The sequence below is a fragment of the Colletotrichum acutatum genome (assembly GCF_030867785.1).
Source record: "Colletotrichum acutatum strain CBS 112980 chromosome Unknown BDZ83scaffold_41, whole genome shotgun sequence".
NCBI classification, from domain to species: domain Eukaryota; kingdom Fungi; phylum Ascomycota; class Sordariomycetes; order Glomerellales; family Glomerellaceae; genus Colletotrichum; species Colletotrichum acutatum.
Window position 1 is genome coordinate 242464 of NW_026849035.1, and position 17358 is coordinate 259821.

General features: G+C 53.9%; 3 protein-coding genes across 3 annotated transcripts; 1 reads left to right on the plus strand and 2 right to left on the minus strand.

Moving 5' to 3' along the window:
- Positions 1 to 763: 763 nt before the first annotated feature.
- Positions 764 to 6418, minus strand: BDZ83DRAFT_576484 (uncharacterized protein; the record flags this gene model as incomplete). Its single annotated transcript, XM_060504920.1, has 5 exons — positions 764 to 1549; positions 1600 to 4100; positions 4160 to 5582; positions 5670 to 5896; positions 5947 to 6418. 5 exons carry the CDS (start codon positions 6416 to 6418, stop codon positions 764 to 766), a joined length of 5409 nt encoding a protein of 1802 aa, XP_060365549.1.
- Positions 6419 to 7821: 1403 nt separating this feature from the next.
- Positions 7822 to 9776, minus strand: BDZ83DRAFT_576417 (mRNA-capping enzyme subunit beta; the record flags this gene model as incomplete). Its single annotated transcript, XM_060504915.1, has 3 exons — positions 7822 to 7995; positions 8053 to 8532; positions 8595 to 9776. 3 exons carry the CDS (start codon positions 9774 to 9776, stop codon positions 7822 to 7824), a joined length of 1836 nt encoding a protein of 611 aa, XP_060365550.1.
- A 3309-nt stretch (positions 9777 to 13085) lies between these two features.
- On the plus strand, positions 13086 to 17148 carry BDZ83DRAFT_619727 (proteasome/cyclosome). Its single transcript, XM_060508145.1, has 3 exons — positions 13086 to 13424; positions 13498 to 16393; positions 16446 to 17148. The coding sequence occupies exons 1-3, from the start codon at positions 13285 to 13287 to the stop codon at positions 16848 to 16850; spliced, it is 3441 nt and encodes a 1146-aa protein (XP_060365551.1). The 5' UTR covers positions 13086 to 13284; the 3' UTR covers positions 16851 to 17148.
- The last annotated feature ends 210 nt before the right edge of the window (positions 17149 to 17358 follow it).

The window sequence follows — 17358 nt, forward strand, 5'->3', positions numbered from 1 at the left end:
CCTTTGGCCGGACGGATGTGTGAATGGGACCAGTTCCAGGAAGAACGCATCAGACCTGCTGGACAAGCTGGGCGCGACATGGGGGTTCCTTCGCTTTTACATGTCTCAATCCATTGGCCTTCCACATGTCCCGACCCACGTCGAGGGCACGTTATCAGACTTTCAGCCGACAATAAACTCGAAACCATCAGAGTTCGTGTGTCATGGTGCTCCAAGTGCCCGAACGAGACCGACGAAAGCCGCGAAACCGCCCACGTGGACCCCGAACACCGTCGCAGCCCGGCCCGCATACGTCTCAACGTCCATCCTAGGCCCTGTTAGTCGCCGACGTGATGGAGACGGCAGTCACTTACAGACTCCAGTCTAGGTACTCTCAATTTGTAGCCCTCTCAATACTACCATACTCTTGGATCTGCACATGTCTGGTGTAGACACAGCACTTGTTTCCCCGCAACTTTAAATGAACCTCGCTTGGTATGTATCCCGGGTCATTGGCGATAAACCGGCCATCCAGGCTTCTTGGGATATAGGCGAATCGTGGATAAGCCAGCTGTTGGTAACGCAACTGAGTGGACAGTCAACCATTCCAAGCATATTGTTCAACGAAGCCACCAGAACTGTTCAGTGGATGAGGCTATTCTTTCATCATGTACTCAGCAAAAGAGCTCAACAAGATACCTTACGCTCTGTCGTAGCTAACAACACTCGCTTCAAGCTCCCACCATATCTCTCACTCATACTCACTTCACCACTCACCACCCTGTCATCGCCCCTGAGAACTCGCGCCCATTTTGGCCTTCTTACGATGCCTCTCCTGTGTCTTATCCTTGCTCCCCTTGCTGCCTTGTCCTGATGGCCCCGCAGTCTCGCGCTTCCGCTTCGCACCGGAAGATCCACCAGAAGTACCAGCTCCATCGTCCCCGCTCTCTGATACCAACTCCCTGTCGCTAGTCTGGCTCAGATCGTCCTCTTCTCCACGGTCTCGGTATGTCGGGTCGTAGGTGAGAGATCCACGATACGGCTTCCGCTTCTGCTTAGCCCGATTCCCGGAGCCGCCTTCGCCGTTGTCCTCCTCCTCCTCCTCCTCCTCCACCTCCTCCTCCTCCTCCTCACCATTGTCTTCGCCACCTCCGTCGACCTTCTTCTCTCCCCCTTCATCCTCTTCCTCTTTCTCATCGTCGTCCCCAGGTTCTTCATTCTCTGGATGGTAGTTCCGCAAGCCGTCATCCTCGCTCTCATCGCTGTCATCATCAGTTCGGGGCCGAAAACGCAATCCCCAGTTCTCTGCGTTCTTGGGATGATTCGGATCTCGCGTCCACAAATTCCTCATATCCGTAAATCTGTTATCGGTGGGGTATATGGTCGTCTTCAACCCTGGGTTATTTTTGACAAAGGCTTTTCTGAGTTTGGTCACACCGCCCGCTTTAACAATTTCTTTTTGCGTGATCCAACCGACTTTGCTTGGCAATATGGCCTTGTCTTCACGGTCAATTTGTACCTGGCCTTGTCTCGCTGGAATTCGGCAGCTACGTCTCGGATCCGAGTGTGCCTAAAGGTGATGAGTTAGCTCTGTATACCTCAGAATTACATAGTACTCACGTCTATCTGCTCTTGTTTCGAAGGTTCGCCATTCGGGCTACTCTTGGGAGTCGGACGCAAGCACCGTGAACAGTACATGTCGTCAGCCGGCACAAACTTAGCCGTGGGCGTTTTGCCACCTGTCTGTGGCGTTTCCTTGACACTGTTGGGGTCCGTAGTTTCTTTTTCAGGATCTTTAGGAGGGTTCTTTATCGGGCCCTTCGGACCCTTTGGCGGCTTTTCTCCTCGATGAGGTCCATTTTCTAAAGCGGTAGCTGTGCGCGGTTTGGAACCTGTAGGCGGAGGTGAAAGAACTGGCTCATGGTCATGAGGCCGGCCGCCTCGATGGCCTTCGCGAACTGCATTCCCGCTTTCTGGTCCTCTCGCTGTACTATTCTTGGGGCCGGGTACCTCTTGCTGAACGTTGTGGGACTCTGGATCATTCTCTTGATCTCCACTGGGCTGGACACTGGGACCTGTTCCTGTCTGCGTCTCGTCTGTTGCAACTGGCCCCAATTCCCTGTCTCGTATATCTTTGGGCGCCGCCAGACCTGGAATCGGATTCTTTCCCTCGCGAATTCTCTGCTGTCTTCTTCCTTCGCGAGCAGCCGCAATTTCAGCGTCCATGTCTCGGACAACCTGTGCCTCAAGGGGCTCGATAGCGTGCGCTTTCGTCAAATGCTCGTTCCACTGGAGTTGGTTCATGAAGCCAACCATGGCGCCACACTGGTCAAAGTACGGACAGCGCTTGTCACGTCGATCCAGTGCGCTCTCGTTCTCGGGGTCCCAGAGACTATGGCCCGGGTTGAAGGGTTCCTGATTGACCATGGCGGGAGGCCGAGTACTGCCAGTCAAAATGTCCCAAAGTTGAAAGACGTGACACTCCATGTGGGAGACCTGGTCTTTCCTGTCCTCCCACTCCCCTAGCTCCGGATGCTTCTCGCGATCTTCTTTGGGCCTCTTGAATGACAGATGGCAGAGCGGACACTGTTTCAGGGGCTCCTCAAAATGCTTCTTCTCAAAGTGTCCTAGAACCTCGGACGGCGTCAGGCCGAAAAGAGGTTCCCGGCACCCGGCGGCAGGACACTCAGAAGGTGGGTCTGACGTAGGAATCGGTCCCGGCTTATCATGCCATATGAGAGGGTGGCTAAGATAGCGACTAGAAGCGCGAGGACGATGCTGTTGTTTGAACAAGGCCGCGGAGGTCTCCGCCGCCCCCACGAAGAGAGGGTCGACCGACTTGTCGGTGTCTTTCCAGAAGACTTCTGAATAGATGTCCCACGGTGTTGGCTTGGCGCCCTCTTGTTTAGGGCAAGCAGTAATATGATTTTTGATGCCATCAATAGGCTCCTGTTTTCCATCGCTTACAAAGGATCTCTGGCAGTACGGACAGAAACAACCCAGGGTACCGTAGAAGCCCCCACAGAACTTGCGATGCCTGTCGATTTTCTCGTCGGAGAGTTTCTTCATCGAAAATCCGCACTTGGTGCAATGTGGCTTGTTTTCGTGGAGAGTGCCGTGGCACTTGTGCGGATAAGTGTCGAAAGGTGCAAAATTTGTGGCATCTATCTCAATCTTCCACTCACGGTCTCCGCAGAGTTTACAAAATGTACATCGCCCAGCTCCCTCGGCCAAGGGGACGCAAACACGATCATGATGCTCTCGGTCCTCATAGCTCTTGAGTTCTTTGTGGTCACGACCGCAACGATCACAGTATTGATAGCCTTTCTCCCTGTCGCTGGCTTTCGCTGGCTGGCCTGGCTGAGGCAACGGGCCAACTGGAGGTCTGATTTGGTCGGTGATTGTAAAGGTTGGAAGAGATTTCGTGGCCCCTGAAGGGCCATTGCGTAGCCTTTCGGAGTTGGCCTTTTGGCTTTGGGGTGGATGCGACTTGGGTCTCTCAGGAAGCTGGAGCACCTTTCGCAGCTGGTCTGCGTGCGATTTTCTATAGTGTTCTTCCTTCTGCCTGTAGGACCAGTGCTTGAAGAGCTGGGTATCACACCACGGGCATTTCTCTTCGGCATGGGTCTTCTCCAGATGCACCAGAAGCGTCTCGTCCTCGTCTTGGCGATATGTGAACCGGCAATTCTGATACGGGCACGCGGCGAGCCGGGCCAGGTTGACTTTGGAGAGGCTCCAGACTTTGTCCTGTAGTTCCCACTGCTCACTAGGGGTGAGAACGTTCTTGGTAACCATTGGAACTCGGCCTACCCCGGTCCTCAGAACGGCCTCCACCGGCGGCGCGTTGATTGGAAAGGCTGGGCTCCAGACACCCATGTCGAAGATGCTTGGCTGTCGCACATAGCTTCGCTCACGGGGTGTCTGGTCAGGCTCTCTTGGCATAGAGTGAGCTGATTTCCGAGGAGTAGAAGGCGGCGTCTTCGGTTCATGGAAGACCACGGGACGGAGCTTGCCAGGGGGAACGATTGCCGGCAGGGATAACTCTTTTCGAAATTGCGCTACTTCGCCATACCGAGGACCCCAGTGATTATTTGGCTCTGTTGATTTAGCCAGTGTTTTGACTACACGCATCTCAGATTAGCTGCGACCTCAAGGAATATCTAGGGACCTTGTTTCTCACCAAAGTCCAACTCGTCATCTTGCAAGACGTCTGCTCGCACCACCTGAGCTAGGATGAATCGCCGGGCCATGGCTGCCTCGGAGTCGGTGGCATCCGGTCGAAGAACGAAGCTGGCTGGGCTCCAACTCCTTCCAATTGTATCCTCATCGAAAAGAGACTCCATGACAACGCTGTCATTTTCAGCGTCATAGACGATCTCTTCATCTCCAGTGTACAGAATTTCCAGTGTGGATTTCAACACTTTCATAGAAAGAGGCTCCATACTGAATTTTGCCTGGCCTGTTAGTCCTTCAACCGCCTCAATCGTGCATGGATCCTCAGCTCCGTCCACTGGCTGGATCACGAAGAATTGACAGGGTTCATTCTTGTCGTCGACAGAGCGGGCAATGAGCTTTGACAGCGCCTTCTGAGCTTGTTTCGAAGAATCTTTGTCCCGATGATCCCATCGAACTGGGCTGTAGGCTCCAACAGGGTGACTGATCAATGGGTTGAAATAGTCGACTCCGCGCCAAATCAGGTAGTGAGAGGCCTCCATGGGCATTATGACACTTTTCGTCATTAGGCCAACCTTTTGCAGGGCATCTGGATAGGGGTCTCCAGAGCCTGTTCGTCGAAGGCACTCTCGGTTCTTGAGAGTTCTAGCGTCGTTCGAGTTTCCTGGTAGGTAGAACACAACGGTATCGTTGGCCAAGGGGCGAGTTTTGACCCTGAAAGCTTGACCCTTGCTGATAAGAGGATGCATGCTGTCCCAGAGTTCACGATGAATCTCCAGACCACCATAACACGGTGGTGATGATCCTTCTGGTTCTTCATCATCACGTGAAATGACAAGATCACAGTGGCTTCCTCCTGGCTGATCCGGTCTTCCCACCAGCACTTCTTGCGCCGTCGTGATAAAGGGCATGTATTGATTGGAACCCCAGGGTTTATTGGCAGGGTAAATGTAGCCTGGTTGCTTGGGGCCAAAGAAGCTTTTGCCATCGGGCACTTTGAGATACGAGAGGTTTTCTCGCCCGTCGTCGTCAACATGGGTCAACTTGATGAGCGTGGTTAAGAAGAATAACTTCGGAGGCTCCCATTCTGAGGGAATTTCTTCGCCTCTACGAAGCACGAACCAGGCCGAGCTGGATGCGGACTTGGTTGCCTGGCCCAGGTGTTCCGCAAGATCACTGACAGGGTTGAGAGGAATGTTATCATCGAACTGCCGCAGGACTTTCGCCGTCTTGAGATCAAATTCAACGAGGACGATATCGCTTTGCTCATGTTGGCGCAGGGACAAGAGCTTTCTCGCAGCCTCCTGAAATGTGGACATGTCGTCCGTATCAAACATGATTCTGCCTTGGAATCCAAACAGGGGAACCCAACCATGTGCTTTGTCCGATTCTGGTGAAGGTTGCCCGGTCTCAGAGGCCACTGCCGATTGCTTTTGGCGTCGCCTCGAGTCAGGCGTGGCAGTGTCTCTTCCTAAGAGGACTTTGTTTGATATGCCCGACACAGGCATCGTCACGACCTCACTGCTGGGACCGCCACCCAAGGAATCGTCGTCTTCGTTTTCCAAAACAATGCCAGTCTGTACTGGACCAAAGCTTTTGTCTACACCGTTGTCTGGCGGATAGTCCACATCTGCCATAAACGCATCGTCATCGTCGCCCCCTCCTCGAAGGCTTAGTCCTTCGCCAGTGGCGTCTGGCATTTGAGAAGCTGCCACAGGGATGGTGCTGTATTGCTCCTCTTTTCCTTTTCTTCGTCTTAGCTTGACTAAGTGTGCTTGGATAGCAGTTACTAACCTCTCATGTAGTCGTATCCAAAATTTCTCTGGTCGTGGGCTGTCAGAAAGTGCAGCGGAGGGCGGACTTCGGCAGTGCAGAGTTCATCCCAGTCGTCCACATCAAAGTCTGGCTTCATAAAGCGCGTCAGCTCTGATAAAACTGGTTCGACAGGCAGACCGAAGTAGAGCATCGTGAATTTCATTGCGAGTGAGGGGTGGCATTTTTTGAATCTGTTGCTAATCAAGCTTTGGTATCGTCGGGCGCTGTCTTCTTGACAATCTCTCAAACTTCGAGGCTCCGTAGCTGGCATGAAAAGCTTCCGCTCATGAGATGTAAAGTAATCCTCCAAGACTTGTCCCATGCGCGTGGTGGGCAAGCTGAGCAGACCCTTGAAGTGACCATGAATGGTATCCCAATCCTCATCAGTTGGTCTAATAAGAGGATTGTACCTTTTCTGAGGCTCGAGTATCTTTTTGTTCGGTTCAGACATGCCGAGATGTGGGAGAAAATGGAGTTTTACAAGCCAAAAGTTCGAGATAGTAGGTAGTGTACGAGTCAAGGGCAGAGCAGAAAAGGAAGAAAAAGAGTGATGAGTTGAGCAGAGGTTGAGAAGAGAAGTGACCTGCATCGACCAACAAGCTTTGCAAAAAGGCGTCTCAAATATCAACGAACGGGTCTATTCAAAGGGATGAAGCATGTTCCTTCCCCCTTTGCTGGACGCAAGATTTGAATGGCATGCCGAGATATTTCAAGCCTTTGACAAGGTCAAAATGTCTGCATTGGCGAATGTGGCAAACCGATGCCCATTATCCATTGTCTATCTACCAAAGCTTCGTCAGGTTCAAGGCCACCGGTGAGGGATCGAAGCGGAACGTCTTTGTTCGTACTGGACATCCCTTGCGAGCATACACGAGCCAGAAAGATAGGAAGCAAACTTTTTCCCGCTTCTTATGCCTTAACCGGGCAGCTGAGGCACGATGTATGTTAATTGATTTATTTGGGCACCTAGACAAAGACTACGGTGTGAATAGATCCCCCTAAACCATCTCGATCTCTAGAAGCTTCGGGAACGACATTAAAGATTCGATGAACACTGACAATGGTTATGCAGCTTTGATCCAAGAAGCAAAAACAAAAGAAAACCCGAACTTCAATGACGCCAATGTTCTTGACGTCGATTTCGAGAGGGTTAACACAGCTTTGAAGAGCTGGTTCTTAAAAATAAAATAAAAAAATAGCAAAAAATCAAAGTCGACACATGAAATATTGGACAATTACCCGCACCCCATTACAGTTGTTGGATCGTAAGGACCTCTTTTGGCTCAGGCTCAAAATCGATATCGATATCGAGGTCGAGTTCGAGGTCTCTGGACTTGCCTCCCTCCGTCTTCTATGTTGAGTCCCTTGCTGTCTCGTACATCAGATGCAATATGGGAACATCCGCAGCAGCGGGAAGCAGTAGTGATGGACAAGAAGCAGGAAAAGACCGCATGGGTGACATGGAAGTCCGAATTTTTCTCACTGATGGCTGCTCAAGTAAAGTAAGAGGACAATGTAGGCAGGAGGGGTAAATTCCTTACAGGCAACAAGCAGCAGCAAAGATGCGTGGTATAGAGTGCCAAACAGCAAACGGCCGTGACAACCAATATTTCAGTATTGACCAACCCCACGAGTGAACGAGATGTCAATCGGGTAACGAGCCCAGAAGTTCAAATCGAAGCACCCCAAGCCAGCTATGAAGAAACGACTCTCCAAAACACGCATCGTCTCAATCCTTGACTCCCAAACGCAGCCACTCTGTTTTTTGGTATCAAACCACCCTAGCTACTCGTGGAAAAAGGAAAAAAAAAGGAATAAAAGCAAGTTTTTATGATACGTCCGTACAGATAGATATTACACAAACTCGCGGCTTTTGCGCGCGAGGACGCGGACGTTGTCAACGAATGCCTCAACAAGTTGCTGATATTGATGCGGCTCGTTCCTCATGGCGCGGCGTTGTTGATCGATGACGATTTCGGGTGATAGCTCTATTTCCAGTTCGTGTTCCTTGCTCATCTGCGAGGTATTCTTTTGTCTTTGTTAGCAAAGTTCAGGGGCCACACTTCCAAGCAAGAGTTGACTTACTCCTGGACCAGGCATCATCTGTGTCACTTGCGTCAAGTCGATCTGGTAGTGATTTTGCTTGTAGCTGAGACGGTCCTTGTTCCGGTCAGGGAACTTGTCTGCATGGCCGACAGCCACGCTTTCCAATTCCTCAACGGAACCATCCCATGCCATTTCGAGATTGATACTAAGGCGACAGTCGAGTGGGCATGTGGGAAGATGTAGGTGGATATCTGCCACGCGGGCCTTGACAATCTTGGCCAAGACCTGCTGCGTCTTTTGGTCATATGTGACTCGGACCTTGATTGAACGCCTGTTACCTAGCAGAGAACGGACGCAACCAGGCAGACGTGCCTGCAGGGCATTTGGCAGCTCGTAGAACTTATCAATCTCTCGTCGGTGTTTGTATTGTACTTGTACTCGGCCGCGTGCGTTGGGGTTTCGGGGATCTGTCTGCACAACCATGGTGTTGAGAAATTCGTTGAGACCCTTGTGCTGAACCTGCAGAGAAACAATGGGATTAGCTATTGTGATTCTTGCCCAGAAAAGATCAGTAAACAAACCTCGGTCATGCTGCTTCTGAAAGCCAGGCGCCCGGTATCGTGCAGAACGCATTCCGAACCTATCGCTCTCTCGACACGATCATTGGTGTCTCTGTCGATGAGCTGTCCCATCTTGGCCTCGATTTCAAACTGCACGCCACGTCCTATTATCTCCCCACTATCAGGATGGAGCGTGACATTTTTGAATAAGAAATCGGCGATCGTCTTGGACAGCTCCTCGTAAGGTCGGGTACCGAGGATGCTTTCCTCCCAAGGACCAAGCAGACTTTCGGCCTTGGGCGGCGGCGGCGGCGGCGGCGGCGGCGGCTCTTGAACTGGAGGAGCGGTGGATCGCGCTGCCTCTGGTGAGGTGTGGCGGCTGGTGCTGTCCTGCTTGACAGACTCGGACTTGCCATTGATGTGCGGCGGCCCCCGTTTCTGGAGCTCGAAATTGGCAAGCTTGAGCCTCTTATTTTCTCGGGCATTCCAAGTCTGAGCCCAAATGGGGGGTGTCGCGTGGATCTTTCTCTTTCGTTGCATCACGGGTGACCTAGAGATGGCAGATCCGCCATTGAGCTCGGCAGGCGGCGGCCGTGGCTCCTTCCGTTCCAATTCCCTGGGACTCAAGTCTCGATCGGCAAGTTTTCTCTTGGCGGGTGTCGCAGCGCGTTCGCGTTCGGGTTCCACCATGTTGGTGACGCTTGGGTGTGGTCGCACTTCGGGTTCCGTCTGCCCACCAATGCTGCTCGGCAAACTCGGTATTCTGGTCTTGGGACTGACGCTGATACTTCGGTCGCGTTCACTATGTGATAATGATCTTCGTTCGTGGGTGCTGTGGGAGGAACTGGGCATGCGAACTGGTGGAGGTGGTGGTGGAGGTGTGGCTTGGGCGAGGTGTGAGGCGGACAGTCTCTGTTGATACGGGCTTTGTGGTTGTGTAAAGCTTGGTGCAGTGGAAGATTGTCGAGGCCCGGTCTGGGGCGGGCCCAGTGGGGTCGGAGGCTGCGAGAGCTGCCGATTGAAATCGGGCGGCGGATGCGCCGTCGCCACAGGACTACCGTGAAGAGGATATTGCTGGCCGTGATGCTGCGGATGCTGACTATGAGCAGATGTAGGTGTAGGAGTTGAATGGTTTGATTGTGAGCGCTGATGGAGATATGGGTGTCCGCTAACAGGGGTCCCAATGGGCGGTGTTTGAGGCATATGCTGCTGCGGTGGCGGCGGTTGCTGCTGTTGAGCGTATTGAGGCACCGTTGCACCAGATGGATGAGGATAACCTTCTCTCGGGGGGAACGCGTTGGACGGCGGATATTGTTGGTGTCGTTGCACAGGGCTGGCAGCTTCCTGAGGCGGGCCGGTCGGCGGGAAGGGATAACCTCCACTAGGACCGCTCACGGAAGATGTCGGCGTATGACGATACGGAGACGGACCTGGCATGGATGCACTCTGGGGTGATCGCGCATCGGCATAAGGGGCGGGAGCACCAGCTTGAAGGGGCGGCGGCGCTGGCCGGCCGGGATACGGGCCTGGGGTCTGATAAGGCGACTGCGGAGGATACGACGGGGCAGAGGCCTGAGGATGTACCGCATATTCCTGAGGTGCTGGCGGTTTACCAGGAGATGAATGCAATGCATGGCTGTACGCCGATTCTCTAAAGGCATAGGCCGTCGTAGCCTGAGAAGGTGTCGTGGGGGCCTGTTGCTGGTATGGTAGCTGGGGCGGCGGTTGTTGCTGCTGTTGTTGTTGGTGCTGCTGTTGCTGCTGCTGCTGCTGCTGCGGATGATGCTGATGCTTCGGCGCGAGATGTTGAGGAGGTGCGTGAGGATGCTGGTGACCATGGGCATGGGCATGAGCAGGGTGGCCCGGAGGAGGGCCACCAGCGGCAGCGGCAGCGGCAGCGGCAGCAGCAGCACGCGGCCTCTCCCCCCCATCATCGGACGTGTTCATCAAACTCCTCAAATCCATTGTGTGTAGTGAAGACAAGGCGTGCCGTGGGTGTTGTGGGCTAGAATCCCTTGCTCGCGTTCCTTTGTCTGGACCAGCGCTCCGCCCAGCTTCAGCTCAAGTGCACAAGATTCGGCTTCGGCCTCTCAAACACGGCGGTTCATGTGTGCGACGAGGTAAACAGCTGGAAAGAAGGAGAGATGTGATGGCAATCGGATGAGATTTGCGGTTTCGGCGCGGTTCTAACGAGACGGAATGGATGCGCAAGAGGCATTCATCACGCCGTCGTAGTTCAGTGGTGAGTCAGTTCGCGAATATGGCAGAGGTCGGTTTCGGGTTCGTCGTGTATGTCGGGATTCGGAGAGACGGGAAGGATTGAAGTCCAGAGATAGCTCCCACCGAGGGCAGCAAGACATGCGCTGAGTGTAGAGAGCGGCGCTGTTCAACGTCCAAGGAGAGACGTAGGAGCGCAAAGGCGGCTAGTTGTAGATCGAAGTCGAGGTCGAGGGCGAGGAAGAGGGGTCGTTTGTCACTTGCTCGAATCGGCGTGGGTGTTTGATTTGTGGCAATAATCGAAGACGGCGGGCTGGTAGTGTGGTGAAAATTGTCGTCGCGAGTTGGTCGTCGTAATCGCTTGGAATCGGGCGGAGGATTTGAACGATGTGGACGGCACGTGGTTGGAGGGAGCTGAGACGAGCTATATGGGTGGATGCGAATGAAGATGCGCGCTTGGGAGTGGATTGGAGAGGGCGTCGCAAAGTGCGAATGGAAGCTCTGGTGTTTTGAGTGGCCGGGTACGGGTGCGTGTACGTGTGCGTGTGCAGCCTTGTTGCTTCGATGCGCTTTGGGTTGGTGGTAATGGTGGTGGTGTGCAGAGACGAAGCGGGCGGATTGAAGATGGGGAAAGATATCTCAGCAAGAAAACATCTTGTCCTCTCCTGTTGGGTTGGAACTTGGCGTTGCGGCAGTGGCTCAGGGAAGTAGGTACTGTAACTGTTCACAGCCTGGGACTTTGGCCCTTGAGGTACCTAGGCAGTAAGGCAGGCAGGTCGGCAATGTACCTGGTGCTAAGGTATAAAGTGAGGTATAGGTGAGGTATTGGTAGCGTGCCCAGGCGAGAGCGAGCAATAGAGAGAGGGAGAGAAGGAGAGAAGGGGCCAGAGAGAGGAAGCGTGTGTGTGTGTGTGTGTGAGACAGAAGGCGACAGGCGTGTGGGAAATTTGGAGACGAAAAGACAGGATGAAAATGGATTGGTCGCGCGCCGATCGCAGGTCAGGCTGGGGCCCAGTGAGGTGGTCTGGCTCTCTGCTCTGCTTTGCTCTGCTCTCTGGCACTGAGAACGGGCTCGCTCCACGTACATAGCTTGCTCGAGGCACCTTGACTTCAGGGCTAGGTAGTCAGGGCATAATTACCTTGGATTACCTTAGTAGACAAGCATTGATATGTGGTACTGATGGATGCTGCCTGGTCCAAGGTAGCATCTGAAGCTGTACCATATCACTTGCAACTATCCGCGAGATACGACTGGTAGGTTGGTAGGTACATTACAGCAAGGTACGGTGGCTATCAATGTATTGGATACCCAAGGTAAGTATCTAAAGCAGACCTTAGGTTGGTGGGGAGCTAATTACAACCCGTACGGATGGACTGCAAAAAAACCAGTGTAAGCAGCCTGGCATAAGGTAGCTGGGAGCTCCCAAAGAGCTTCAAGCTCAAGCTGACAGGAGACCTGTTGAAGCAAACCCAGCACGAGCTGGGCGAGCAAGTGGACAGCCTCGTCAGAAACCCTTTACGAATACCTAGGTAGGTACGAGTACAGAGTAGTGTAACGGGTGGTCCAAGACTCCAAGGCAAGGTCTTCAGAAGGACAGGGCAGCTTTAGATGGTGTATCCGTAAGGTACGGAGTACAAGGCAAAGCCACGGCCACGGTGCGCTGCTTGAGCCCGGCCTCACAACCTGGCCTGGCGGCCCTGGGCCATCGACGTGCTGACCTGTCGGGGATTTTTATTTTGTTTTTCTGTCCTCGCTCCAGGGCAATCTGGAAATGACAGACTTGTCCTTGCCCCCTGTCTAGGTCTTTTGGCCGGCCACGGTGTCGCACTCCCGGGCCCCGGCTCCACCTTTCTGTCTTGCTGGAACGGTGGAGGAGATGAGGTGACCGCCGGGGGAGAAAACGATGATCCGGATCCAGTTGGGGGCTGCGTACCTTACCTTACCTCACCTTACCTTACCTTACCTAAGGTTGGTAGGTACCTATCGTGCTAAGGCACCCGGCTAGCTTACCTCAGCATCATAGCTCCCGTCTGCAGGGCAACTTAGTGCACGCAAACAGACAGAGAAACCCGGGTGCGGCTTTGACCTTTTGCTCGCTTAGCTAAGCACGCTGAGCAAAGCTTGCTGACTCATATCTACCTGGCACCCAAAGGGAGGTACGTACCTGGAACCTGAGTCGGCAAGGCGAGGTACGGATAGGCAGACTTGCCTGACGTGGATGCGTTCCCTTGCCTTACCTGAGTAGTGCGTAGTGTCGTGCCCTGGAACTCTGGCTGCATTCGCGCCTTTGCTTTCGACGTCCTTCTCTCCATCATCATCGCTTCCTTTGGAGCTCCCATCACCACCAACCCCAAATCCAATTCCATCCCACCACCCCGCCCCGTGCGATACCATCCTATCCATCCCGGCCACACTTTATTCGAACCCATCTCCCTCGCCCATCATCGTACCCCGCAGCTCTTTTCAGCTCCGTCTTCCTGGCCACTTCTCACAATGCCTGGCCTGGTCTCAGCTACCGGAGTCCTGGGCTTCCTGGCCGATGAGGAGCATGACCTCAAGGTTTTCGCCCTCCAGACTCTCAACGACGACATCGACACTGTCTGGACCGAGGTCGCTGGTGCCCTGAGTCAAATGTGAGCTCTCTTCCTTCTTCGCCACGCTCCCTCTACTCGCCTTGTTTGGACCCTGTTGACCACCTTGATACAGTGAGGCTCTCTACGAAGACGACTCCTTCCCTCAACGACAGCTCGCCGCCCTCGTTCTCGCAAAGGTCTACTACCATCTCCAGGCCTACAATGAGAGTATGACATTTGCTCTCGCTGCTGGCGACCTCTTCAAGCTCGATGCTCCCGGCGAATTCGAGGATACCATCATTTCAAAGTGCATCGACCAGTACATTGCTGCCTCTTCCGCAAAGCACACTGCTCCCGAGTCACCCCAAAACGATACCTCACTCCCCGCTCTGGCTACCACTTTCGCCAGCGGTGCTGCCGATGGCTCCGCCTTGATCTCTCCCACAACCCCATTCTCCCAGACGACCCTCCCCTCCAAGTCTCTCCTCTCCCGAGTCTCGACCGACAACACAATTCTCGATCCCACATTCCAGCCTGTTAAGGAAGGCCGCTCCGCATCCATCGCCCCAATCAATGACCAGGCGACTCAGGTTGCTCTGCAGCGTATTATCGAGCGTCTGTTCGAGGCTTGCCTCAAGGATGGCAGGTATCGCCAGGTCATTGGTATCGCCGTCGAAGCCAAGAACTTGGAGGTTCTGCGCCGTGTCATCAAGCGCGCCGCCGATGACGAGAAGCATTCAAAGGCCAAGTCGTCGGATGGCCAGGGCCCCGCCGAGGAGCTCATGGACTATGCTTTGGGCATCTGCATGGACGTTGTTCAGGAGCGAAGCTTTCGCACTGAGATTCTGCGTCTGATCCTCGACCTCCTCAACGACATTCCGAACCCAGACTACTTCGCCATCGCCAAGTGTGTCGTTTACCTGAGCTCCGACGAGGAGGCTTCGCGCATGCTGAAGCAGCTCATTACGAGCGGCGATCGGAATTCAATCGCCAATGCCTACCAGATCGCTTTTGATTTGTATGATAATGGCACTCAGGAGTTCTTGGGCAAAATCATCAGCTCGCTGCCGTCAGGGGAGCCTGCTAAGGAGAGCGACGCAACTGAGGAAGAGCCACTGATCGAGAATCAAGAGTCCTCAGACGAGGAGCTGTCGGAGGAGCTTTCCAAGGTTTACAAGAACATTCGGTCAATTTTGGACGGCAGCAAGACCATTCAGCTGAACCTCGAGTTCCTCTACCGCAACAACCGCACCGACCTGAGCATTCTTAACAAGGTCCGCGATAGCTTGGAGGGTCGCAATTCCATCTTCCACACAGCCGTCACCTTCTGCAACGCTTTCATGAACCAGGGCACCACCAACGACAAGTTCTTCCGCGACAACCTCGAATGGCTTGGCAAGGCTGTCAACTGGTCCAAGTTCACCGCCACCGCAGCTTTGGGTGTCATCCACCGCGGCAACCTTACGCAGTCTCGCAAGCTTCTAGAGCCCTACCTTCCTCGCCAGAGCGGCTTGAGCAGCGGCTCCATTTTTAGCCAAGGTGGTGCTCTCTACGCCTACGGTCTGATTCACGCCAACCACGGCGCCGACGCTCTTGACTACCTCAAGACCCAGTTCACATCCGCAGAGGAGGAAGTTATCCAGCACGGTGGTGCTTTGGGTCTGGGTATTGCAGGCATGGCAACTGGCTCTGAGGAGATTTTTGACAACCTGCGCACGGTTCTTTTCACCGACTCTGCTCTCAATGGCGAGGCTGTTGGCCTTGCCATGGGTCTCATTATGCTCGGTACCGGCAACGTGCGGGCCTTGGAGGACATGATTACCTACGCCCACGAGACGACCCACGAGAAGATTGTTCGTGGTCTCGCCATTGGCATGGCCTTGATCATGTTTGGCCGCCAAGAGGGTGCCGACGCCATGATTGAGGGCCTGCTTAACGATCCTGATCCTACCTTGAGATATGGCGGTATCATGACTGTTGCTCTCGCCTACTGCGGTACTGGCAGCAACAAGGCTATCCGCAAGCTGCTTCATACTGCCGTTAGCGACGTCAACGATGATGTACGCCGTGTCGCCGTCATGAGCTTGGGCTTCATCCTCTTCCGTAAGCCCGGCAGCGTTCCTCGCATGGTCGAGTTGCTCTCCGAGTCGTACAACCCTCACGTGCGTTACGGATCTGCCATGGCGCTGGGCATTTCTTGTGCCGGCACCGGCCTGGACGAGGCCATCGACTTGCTCGAACCTATGATGAAGGATCCCACCGACTTTGTCCGTCAGGGTGCGCTCATCTCTCTGGCCATGATCATGATCCAGCAGAACGAGGTCATGAATCCCAAGGTCGCTTCTATTCGGAAGACTCTGAAGAAGGTCGTCGGCGATCGCCATGAGGACGCCATGACCAAGTTTGGCGCGTCGCTTGCGCTGGGTATTATCGACGCGGGTGGTCGCAACTGCACCATTGGCCTCCAGACCCAGACCGGAAACCTCAACATGGCCGGCATCGTTGGTATGGCCGTCTTCACCCAGTACTGGTACTGGTTCCCGTTCACCCACTTCCTTTCGCTCGCTTTCTCGCCCACCTCCATCATCGGTCTCGACCACGAACTCGAAATCCCCAACTTCAAGTTCCATTGCGCCACCCGTCCCAGCCTCTTCGATTACCCGCCAGAGCAAGAGGTAAAGGCTGAGGAGGGTCCTACCATGGTCGCCACAGCCGTTTTGTCAACAACTGCCCAGGCCAAGCGCAGAGCTCAGAAGAAGGAGCGTGCCCAGCGTCGTGAGAGCATGGATATTGACTCTGCCAAGCCAACGGTGTCCGACAAGATGGATGTGGATGAAAAGAAGGAAGAGACCAAGGAAAAGAAGGAGGGTGAAGCTGGAGAGAAAGAGGCATCTGTTGCTCCCGCCGACACCAAGAAAAAGGTAGAGAAGGAGAAAGTCGGTTACGATATGGAGAATCTGTCGCGCGTGCTTCCGGGCCAGCTCAAGTTCATCAGCTTCCCTGCCGGACGTTACAAGCCGGTCAAGAAGGTAGAGTAGTCCCAACCCCTCGACTGCAAAGTATTTTACTAACTATTCTCAGCCTACCGGAGGACCTCTGCTTCTGCAGGACACGCAGCCTGACGAGGAGAAGACGCTCATCGAAGAGAAGTTGAAGAAGGTGACAACAGAAAAGGCCCCAGTCGCCGGCCAAAGCAACGCAGGCGGATCATCGGCGGGCTTGACACCGCGCCAACAGCAGAACATAATTTCCCAGGCCCTGAGAGCAGGTGCTGGTGGCGATCTTCGCTCGCTGAATGAGCTTAGCGAGCTCCTGGGTCGGCAAAGAAGAGGTGATCTTGTAGGCGCTACTGATGAAGGAGGGGCGGCTGCTGCAGCAGGAGTGCTGACAGCAGTGGACGAGGATGGCGAGGGAGACGAAGAGGCGGACGTCCCACGAGAGTTTGAATACTTCACGGACAATGAGGAGGAAGATGATGAGGAGTAGCCATTCTCGCAAGCGAACCACCAGTGTTTGTGACTCTAGGCTTGAGGCCATAACGGTGTTTAGAGAATAGAATGGGGGCGGCGTAGAGCTAAAACGACTGCCATTCTGCCAAGGACAGTCGGGGGCGAAGAGATTTTGCCAGGCTGTACAATAGTGTAACAATCGAGTTATTCGTAGAGGTTGCTTCTCACATGCGTGTAGACCCGTGAACGCGCCATGCGACAAAGCAAAGGATCGCAGCGAATATTGGAATGTCTTGACGTATAGAATATGAGGATCAATAAATGATTGTAGCCAGTTTCGTATAGTGACAGTAAGCTGTCGAGGGGTAGCTATGTTTTCGCACATGGCGCTTGGGGTTTCCTAAAGCAACACCTGCAAGCTGTTTTCCCAGCAAATGCAGACAACAGCAACGCAGACGACTCGCGGAAACCTTGTGGGGAACCCCACGTTTCCCCTCCTACATCGTCAAGCTGGGAGTAGTAAACCTACTTGACAGTGACCACGC

Excerpts from the sequence above, each read along its gene's own strand:
- BDZ83DRAFT_619727 (XM_060508145.1), top strand. The coding sequence starts at position 13,285 with ATGCCTGGCCTGGTCTCAGCTACCGGAGTCCTGGGCTTCCTGGCCGAT. Across the intron at positions 13,425-13,497 it reads GCTGGTGCCCTGAGTCAAAT|TGAGGCTCTCTACGAAGACG; the intron begins GTGAGCTCTCTT and ends ACCTTGATACAG. Across the intron at positions 16,394-16,445 it reads GTTACAAGCCGGTCAAGAAG|CCTACCGGAGGACCTCTGCT; the intron begins GTAGAGTAGTCC and ends AACTATTCTCAG.